Below are 9,812 nucleotides of genomic sequence, written 5' to 3'. Positions count from 1 at the left end.
ACCCCTGCCCTGCCTCCTGCTATGAGCCAGTTCTGGGAACAGGCAGTTGTCCTGACCTAGTCAAGCATGTAAAGTAATTTCCAATACATGGTAGCGTTCACTAAGTACTGTCCGTGACTATTCCCACCCCTTGCTCTATATAATTCTTTGGCATCTGTCAAGCAGCGTGGGGATCCTTTTGTCTGCAGTCACCCAAGAGGAGCCTTGCATGTAAGTTTTGCTTAATAAACCTGTTCGTTGCCAGTTTGGGGTGGCCTGCTTCTCTTGTCAGTCTCTCTCTTTCCCTCCACTTATGGATGTAGATATTCAGTTTTGGGGCCTTTCCCTGGGTCTGTGTGTATGAACACCAAGTGTGGTCCAGACTCTGTTTCCCGAAACATTTTCCTAACATCAGTCAGTAAATGCAGTGTGAGATATTACTTCCCATAGCATGACGATGAGGCCCAGTGATTCACATTCTGGCTTAATTCCTGCTAATAGAGAGCTTGGCCATACAACTGAGCTCGGGGACTAACCACTGTGGCCACAGGGCAGGAAGTACCCTGCACTCACCAAAGGCCAGTGGACTGTCACCCCTGAGGCCAAGAGTAAGTGCGCTTCTATCATTGGAAGCCTGGCCTTTGCCCTGGGCTTCCCCCTGCTGAGCTGCCTCTGGTTTCCTTCCTATCTGCTCCTCAATTGCCTGTGTGAGCATCAGGACTCAGTTGGACTCTGTGTGGGGAAGAAGCTGGGAAGAGGGGCTGCTTCCGAGGAGGGCTTTGCCTGCCTGTTGGAGCCCTCCACCACCCTGAGCTAAGGGAGGCCTGAGCCCATGCGTGGTCTCTCATCCCCAGCAGGGCAGGCTCATGTGATTCACCCAGTTGGGAAGGAAAAGCTGTGATCTGAGAATGAATTCAGACCTACTCCCATCCCGGGTGTTGCAGGGCACACCAAGCAGTGTTTTTCTCTTCCCTTTAGGCTCCTACCATCATGCGTCCTTGGGGAGCTGTCATAGGCCTCATACTCCTGTGGACAGGTGAGTGGACAGGTGGGCTGGGAGGTGGAAGCACTGCGCATGGGGCAGTACAGGGGGTGTGGGTGTGGGGGAGAAAGATGGATGTTCTTGGGCTTTGTTGGCAGGTCCTGAATGGGTCAGCTGGTGAGCAAAGAAGCAGGCTGAAATCTTACTCCAAAGAAATTACTTAAATGCTATGAATTACCAAATTGATGGCTAAGTGCACGAGGCATGAAGCATCACACTTTGTCATATGCTGCCATTTGTGTTGAAACCAAGAAGGGGGTCGGTAAAGAGCTGGGTGTGCATGGGCTTCTCAGGTATATGTAAGAAATAGTAACAGTGTTGTCATGGGGTGGGAGGGGGATGGAGAGAAGAAGCGGGGATAAGAGGCAAAAGAGACCAGTCTTTCATTGTACCATTTTGTGCAGCTTTGTTGTTTTTTCTAAAACATGTGCAATTATTTCTTTTAAATGTAAGTTATTTTAATTCAAAACATTCTATGAGATAGGGGAAATTTTAGGACTAGACACTTCCTAAATTAAAAAAAAACAATAATTGCTTAAGTTGGTATTATGGGGGGAGTTCACTTCTATTATACTTTCATAACTTACTTTTTATAATTAATATATTATCTTTGTAATCCAAAAATGCTGTTAGGTAAAATTAAATATTAGAATCCAGTGTGAAAATAGTCTTGTTTATGTAACAATGAGCATATTATTTGCAGAGCATTTCAGAAACTCACAGCCCTGTCCTCAATAGATTAGTTGGTGAATCTCAGATTTTATTTAATGATTTGAGTGCACTTGACAATATAGGATTTACGCCATGCCCACAGGCCCGAGTTTTGTTTTAAGTGGCATAATTTAGTGCTTGATGGAATATTCTCCAATTATCTGGCTTCACGAGGGGAAGTGGGACTTGCTCAAGTGCTGGCTGTCATCATTCACTCATGAGACGGGACACCTACTTGCGTGGTTTTGGACCAACCCTAAGGTGCATGAATAAGACTTAGTTCTTCCTGGAATTATTGGAAACTCACTTTCTAAAAACTGATTTCTGAATAGTTTATTAGATTTCATTCAGCCAACAATACTTTAACAAAACATTAGCTCTGCTTATTTTACTGAGATGACTTCATTTTCAATAGCAATTTTTAAGATTGCAATAAAAGTGAAAAATTAAAACTTGAAACGTAATGGAAATTTCGAAGGTATTTCAACCGAGAGAATGATTAGATCTAGGGGAGGGCAAAAGCCACGTGTGTGTATTACCTACTCATTATGCAGACACCTGTCAAACAAAGAATGAAATACAAGCTTATGTATTACTGAGGTGTCATTTGTTCAAACGTTTTGGAAAGAAATTTGAGAAAAAGAGATAGAAAGTATTTCTGCCCTTATCCCGATTGTTTCTCTTTTAGAAATCTATCCCATTAGGAAACAATCCTAAATACAGAAAAGAAGTTTAAATTGTGATTTATATCAAAAAACCAGAAATGTTGATAAGGAAGATATTAATATAGAAAAATGCTTATGAAAACTTTAAAATTCAAGTTACAAAGTGGTATGATTATAACCGAAATAAACTATATGAAAAGGCAAAACTGAAAATAAATGTAAAATTAACATGTTGAGGCACCATGCTCTGTTTTCTCTTTATTTGCAGATGCTGTGGTGTCCCAGGTACGAGTGAGTGGAGTGGTGGGTCAGCCCGTCACACTACCCTGCACGTACTCCACAGCTGGCGGAGTCACAGCCATGTGCTGGGGCCGAGGGCCATGTGCTCTCTCTTCATGCTCAAATAAACTCATCAAGACTGATGGACACCATGTCGTCTTTCAGAAGAACATGCGTTATGAGCTCAATGGACCCATTTCTAAAGGGAATGTGTCTTTAACCATCAAAAATGCGACCCAGGCCGACAGTGGCATGTATTGTTGCCATGTGGAGCTCTCAGGGTGGTTTAATGATTTGAAAGTCAACACATTATTGGCGATGAAGCTAGGTGAGTTTGTCTTCTGTCTTCCTTTGACCACTTCAGGTGGGTGAGCGGAGATGTTTACTGTTTAGTAGTGATTTTGTCTTCCTTTAACAGTGAAAGAGGAGGTTCCTACAATCTTGTTTATTTATAGAGTGAAGTGTTGTTTATAACACTGTAGATTAGAGAGCTTCCCAGTCAGCAAACTATCTTGTAAAGCTGTGCTTCAAAAATGATAGTTGGTTCATTCAAAAAGCATTTGCTGCTCTGTGTGGAATGTAATGAACATATTTATCAAGCTGAATTTATTTTACTCAGCTTAAACAACTGCCCTTTTCTCTGAGATGATATCTTACAAGTTTCATAAAATGACCTGTCTTAACATTTTAAAACTAATATGAATTTTTAACATAGGAAGTAGGCAATTTATATATAAGATACGATCCAGTAGATACATGGCCAATTTGAACAACTGTCAGCTCGGTCTTGTTGCATGTGCTTGGTGTAAGCATAGGTTGTTCCACCCCACACTCTGCTCTACTTTGGACTTTTTGAAGCATATCTCACCTCATATCCAACACGGCTTCTTTAAACATTAAAATGGCCCTTATTGCAGTAGGAAAACATTTGCATCCCAATAACTGTTCACCATTTGCTTTTAAGATTTTCATGAAATCCAGAAATCTGGGCAGTTTATATTGCTTCACTCTTAACGTGAACTTCCTATGAGTCTTACCATTTGATAAAAGAAGTAGGTTCTTGAGCATTTCCTGGTTTCTGGTGCTCTTTCTTAAATCTCTAAGCATTTAGAGCTCAGATTGACAGTAGAATTCACTACCTGTGGCCTCAAGAAGCTAGGTCTGTGTGAGTGTGTGTGTGTGTGTGTGTGTGTGTGTGTGTGTGTGTGTGTATGTGTTTTAAGCGAAACTATTTTTCAGTCTACCAATTTTGGAACTTAGCTCTTTTATGTAAGCAAGTGAGATAAGGTCAATCCAGATGGAGAAAACAGTTGACACTGGGGAACTATATCAGGGAGATAATTCAGGGAAGCCGAAAGAAGCTGGGGAGATAGACAGATGTAAGGAGGCAGTATGTGAAGAAATTTTGATTTCATCTTTTTGGAGCTATAAATTATTTTGATGGGGCCGAATTAAAATAAAATGATATAGAAAGGAATCAGTATGTGATTTTTATAGTGTTTACCAATCCTTTAATAGGCAGGTATTTACAGGCTACTGCTCCATGCAGTGGGAAGTATGTTATGGAGGAAATCAGGGGTTGTATGGAAAGGGACCTCACAGAGTGATTTGATCATAGATTCCTAACTGGGCAGGTCTCGGTGGATAGTCACACCCCAGGCCTACAACTTCTTTATTAAAAGGTTTATCTTTGCCTTAAGCCAGCCCTGTCCATTGTATCTGTGCATGTAGGTGAACACACCTTTGAAATGCTGTCTTTCAAGCCCCTCCTTCTAACACCTGACCAAACTTTCAGATCCCTCAAGAGAATACAGAATCGTAACTACACCCATAATCCAATCCCATTTGTTTCTTCCCATCTTCATGTACTTCTCCGTCAATTCCCTACTTAATCTCAAATGCATAAAAAGAAACTGCAAACTGTTGTTCTCCAAATCTTTTATCTCAGTTTGTTGACGTCTTCCTTTCATGTGTATCCTCAGTAACCTTACAGCAAATAAATTTTTCTATAAATTCTCTACAGGTTTGTAAGTTCTTACATTGATAGCTAAGCTAAAATGACTCTTTCTAATAACCTGTTCTTTGCATAAGTTTTCTTGCATTTTCACAGGCTGAATTTACTCTTCACTTTCTGTTAGAGCTTTTCCTCACCAGCATCTTCCCTTACGATTTCCTGACAACTTCCAGGGAAAATATTTTACACTGAAGAAAAGTTCATTAGACCGTCTGATAAGGTTTCCTCCTCTTGGAGCTTACTTTGATCAGAATTTTTGAAGACTTGTTTTTTCCTCTAGATAGATTGAAACCTGGAAGTAGGAGGTTGTATTGCACTCATTAAAGACTCTGACTACACCCTATATAGAGATCAGCAAATTACAGCCCAAGGGCCAGATTATATAGTTAAACAAACCTACCACATGTTTTTTAAATAAAGTTTTATTGGAGCAGTCATACCCATTCATTATACTCTCTTGTCTCTGGCTGTTTTCACACTGACAGGGTTGAGTGACTGCCACTGAGACCATAAAGCCCCCATAGCCTAAAAAATTTACTGCTGCCCCCTTACAGAAAGTTCGCTGCCCTCTGCTTTAGACTAATGTCCTGCATGTAATAGACACTAACAAATATTTGTTGAAAAAATTTCATCTTCTTCAAGGAAAAATGGGCTCGATTTCAAATTGAGTTGGAGCTCTAAAAAACAATAGCTTTCAAACCAATTATCTCCTATCCAAGGGTTTATTTTTTTTTTTTCATAGTAGAGTAGAGATTTAAGGAAACTTCTTGCAGGAGAAAAAGTTGTCTGGTGAGAAAAAAAAAACTCATTGTTGAATTAGTCCTTCATTTATCTGCTTTTGTTTTCAGGCACTGGTTTGGGCTTAATTCTAGTTTCAGCTCTCTCTCTAGGTAACTCTGACACTTTCCGTAAGTTGTTTGGACTCCTACACCACCTCTGACTCTGGAAAGAGTCAAAGTTATTACCTGTGGTCTAGTCGACTTCTAGCCCAGTGGATAAATTGTCAGGGTGAACTGGCATATGTCAGTGGGTGTAAGATCATCCTCAGTTAGGTTGGAGGTCCCTTGGGAGAGTACCCCAATGTCTAGGACACTGAATGCTATTTATTTGGTAAACATTATTGTCCTGGAACCTGTTGTTTAAGTCTTAGTCATTCACCACTGAGAGGACGAAGGCAGGGCCAGGCTCTAGGCATTTTATGTACCACACAGGAGTTTATGAAGAAATATAATCTGACAGACATGGCTGGTCTTTTCAAATTGCTTCAGTGCAAACTTTTTACCTCTGAACCTCTGTAATAAATACATTGTAATGCAACTTTTCCGTGGGCAAGTCTCTTTTCAGCCCTCTCCTGTCAAATCAGAGTTGCACAATGCAGAGAACTCTGGGTTCAGGGGAGATTGGTGTCCTGAGGTGGGTCTCTCATTGGTTGAGTTGATTTACAGGCCCAGCACAAAGCTCTTGTTTCCAGCTACTTGATTAATCCTTGCTTTCCTGTTGATTTCTAGCTCCACCTAAGGTCTCCAGGGTTCCAACATCACATCAGGTCTCTACCTCTGCTCCTAGAATGCCAGCATCCACGCAGAAACTCAAGACAGGTAAAGTGATGTGTTTCTGAGCTCAGAGGCCTTCTAATGAAAGGATGTAGACCACCCAGGGCATTGTGTTAAGGCGGAAGTACAATCTGGGGTAAGGGTTCTTCCCTGGGCTCCCTACACGGCATCACAGGATCTGTGAATCCCTGTCCCCTATTACCTGCACCATTTGTACCTATAAGCATTTCAGAGTGGTGGGACCCATCATTTTTTAAATGGGATTCTCAAAAGTAGTCATTAGTAGCCAACCAACCCCAGACTACTGTTCTTTGACGACTTGTGAGGATGGTGTGTATTTAGCCCAGTTGAGCACAGGTTACTGAGGAAAATATAGGGAATGCCAGAGAACAGCGTTCGGGTTCATGAGATGCTGTCCTCATGAGGAGCTCTGCCTAGAGATTCTTTAGTCCACTCTGAAGTTGGGCCCACCCCTCCAGGATCAGATTTCGGTGAGATTAGTATTTACTCTGTCTCCTATGTGAGGAATCATGCTCAGTCATCTACAATTATTGCATCACTTAATTCTTATGACAACCTTGTACATTGCAGGTATGATTGAATGCTATTTCACAGTTGTGGGTACTGCCAAGTAGGTACATCACCAACGTTAACAATTGTCAACTCAATCTGAGATTAGTCTTCACCTTCTGTTAGAGCTTTTCCTCACCAGTATCTTCCCCTATAGGCTGCTTCCGGGAGAAAATATTATGGACTAAAGAAGACAACTTCATTAGGCCATCTGATAAGGCTTCCTCCTCTTTACTGTTCCCTATGATCCTTTGATCAGATTTTTGCATGCTTGCTTTTTCCTCCATATTTGTTTGAAAACTGGAGGAAAGGGTTCGACTGTACTCTTCCTAAAAGCCTCTGACTATACCTTTCATCAGGGTCAGCAAAGTATAGCCCCATTGCCAGATGAGATTAAAAATACGGCCACCACCAGTGGTATAAAGTTTTATTAGAACAGTCATACCCATTCATTATTCTATCCTGTCTGAGACTGCTTTCACACTGACAAAGTTGAGTAACTGCCACTGAGACCGTAGTGCCCCCATAGCCTAAAATGCTTATAATCCGGCCCTTTAAACAAGTTTGCGGAACTCTGCTGTAGATTAATGCCTTGCACGTAATGGACAATCAGTAAAAGTATTTTTTTCAAGGCAAAAGTGGCTCCATTACAAACTGAAAGGGAGCTTCGAGAAATAGATTTTAAGCCAATGGACCCCGTCGAAAGAGTTTCTTTTATAGTTAGTATAGTTAATATATGAGGAAACTTCTTATAGGAAGAAAAGGGGCCTGGTGAGAAAAAATAAAACAAAAATCACACCTTCGATTCACTGCTTCGTTGATGTGCTTTTGTGCCAGGCGCTGGATTTGAGCTTAGTTTTATTTTCAGCTCTGACTTCTTCTGTAAGTTGTTTGGAATCCTACAGCACCTCTGATTCTGGAAAGAGTCAAAGTTACTACCTGTGGTCTAGTCAACTTCTAGCAAAACAGTATATATCATCTGTGGGATCTAGCATTTGCTAGTGGGTATGAATTAATCCTCATCTAGGGTACAGGTCCCTAGGGCGGGTACCCTGAAGACTGAACTGAATGCTATGTATTTGGTAAACATTCAGGCCCTGGGACCTGTTGTTTAATTTTTAATCATTCACTACTGCGAAGACAAAGACAGTTCCAGGCTCTAAACTGTCTGTACCTCATGGGTGTTTGTGAAGACATATAAATCCGGCTTGACTGGCTTGTCTTCTCAAAGGGCTTCAGTGCAATTCCAGGGTATTCTTTTTCATCTCTGAACCTCCCAGAATATATACCTTCAATGCAACTTTTCTTTTTGCCAGCCTGTTTTCAGCCGTCTCCTGTCAAATTTGACTTGCCCAATGATGAGAACTCTGGGTTCAGGGGAGATTAGTGCCCAGTTCTGCCTGGGGTGGGTCTCTCATTGGTTGAGTTGAAGTACAGGCCCAGCACAAAGCTCTTGTTTCCAGCTACTTGATTAATCCTTGCTTTCCTGTTGATTTCTAGCTCCACCTAAGGTCTCCAGGGTTCCAACATCACATCAGGTCTCTACCTCTGCTCCTAGAATGCCAGCATCCACACAGAAACTCAAGACAGGTAAAGTGATGTGTTTCTGAGCTCAGAGGCCTTCTAGTGAGAGGATGTAGACCACCCAGGGCATTGTGTTAAGGCAGAAGTACAATCTGGGGTAAGGGTTCTTCCCTGGGCGCCCTACACGGCATCATAGGATCTGTGAATCCCTGTCCCCTATTACCTGCACCATTTGTACCTATAAGCATTTCAGAGTGGTGGGACCCATCATTTTTTAAATGGGATTCTCAAAAGTAGTCATTAGTAGCCAACCAACCCCAGACTACTGTTCTTTGACGACTTGTGAGGATGGTGTGTATTTAGCCCAGTTGAGCACAGGTTACTGAGGAAAATATAGGGAATGCCAGAGAACAGCGTTCGGGTTCATGAGATGCTGTCCTCATGAGGAGCTCTGCCTAGAGATTCTCTAGTCCACTCTGAAGTTGGGTTCTCCCCTCCAGGATCAGATTTCGGTGAGATTAGTATTTACTCTGTCTCCTATGTGAGGAATCATGCTCAGTCATCTACAATTATTGCATCACTTAATTCTTATGACAACCTTGTACATTGCAGGTATGATTGAATGCTATTTCACAGTTGTGGGTACTGCCAAGTAGGTACATCACCAACGTTAACAATTGTCAACTCAATCTGAGATTAGTCTTCACCTTCTGTTAGAGCTTTTCCTCACCAGTATCTTCCCCTATAGGCTGCTTCCGAGAGAAAATATTATGGACTAAAGAAGACAACTTCATTAGGCCATCTGATAAGGCTTCCTCCTCTTTACTGTTCCCTATGATCCTTTGATCAGATTTTTGCATGCTTGCTTTTTCCTCCATATTTGTTTGAAAACTGGAGGAAAGGGTTCGACTGTACTCTTCCTAAAAGCCTCTGACTATACCTTTCATCAGGGTCAGCAAAGTATAGCCCCATTGCCAGATGAGATTAAAAATACGGCCACCACCAGTGGTATAAAGTTTTATTAGAACAGTCATACCCATTCATTATTCTATCCTGTCTGAGACTGCTTTCACACTGACAGAGTTGAGTAACTGCCACTGAGACCGAAGTGCCCCCATAGCCTAAAATGCTTATAATCCGGCCCTTTAAACAAGTTTGCGGAACTCTGCTGTAGATTAATGCCTTGCACGTAATAGACAATCAGTAAAAGTATTTTTTTCAAGGCAAAAAGTGGCTCCATTATAAACTGAAAGGGAGCTTCGAGAAATAGATTTTAAGCCAATGGACCCCGTCGAAGGATTTTCTTTCATAGTTAGTATAGTTAATATATGAGGAAACTTCTTGTAGGAAGAAAAGGGGCCTGGTGAGAAAAAATAAAACAAAAATCACACTTTCGATTCACTGCTACGTTGATGTGCTTTTGTGCCAGGCGCTGGATTTGAGCTTAGTTTTATTTTCAGCTCTGACTTCTTCTG

The 9,812-nt window shown here is 41.6% G+C and overlaps 1 protein-coding gene across 1 annotated transcript; it reads left to right on the top strand.

The window, feature by feature from the left end:
• Positions 1–923: 923 nt before the first annotated feature.
• Positions 924–8,993, top strand: LOC308491594 (hepatitis A virus cellular receptor 1 homolog; the record flags this gene model as incomplete). Its single annotated transcript, XM_081035429.1, has 5 exons — positions 924–1,015; positions 2,666–3,004; positions 6,199–6,288; positions 8,314–8,403; positions 8,950–8,993. The coding sequence occupies exons 1-5, from the start codon at positions 970–972 to the stop codon at positions 8,991–8,993; spliced, it is 609 nt and encodes a 202-aa protein (XP_080891555.1). The 5' UTR covers positions 924–969.
• Positions 8,994–9,812: the final 819 nt, after the last annotated feature.

Source organism: Rhinolophus hipposideros, assembly GCF_964194185.1.
Source record: "Rhinolophus hipposideros genome assembly, chromosome: 23".
Classification (NCBI taxonomy): Eukaryota; Metazoa; Chordata; class Mammalia; order Chiroptera; family Rhinolophidae; genus Rhinolophus; species Rhinolophus hipposideros.
The sequence above is the reverse complement of the archived record's forward strand: the minus strand, read 5'-3'. Positions and strand labels throughout refer to the sequence as shown.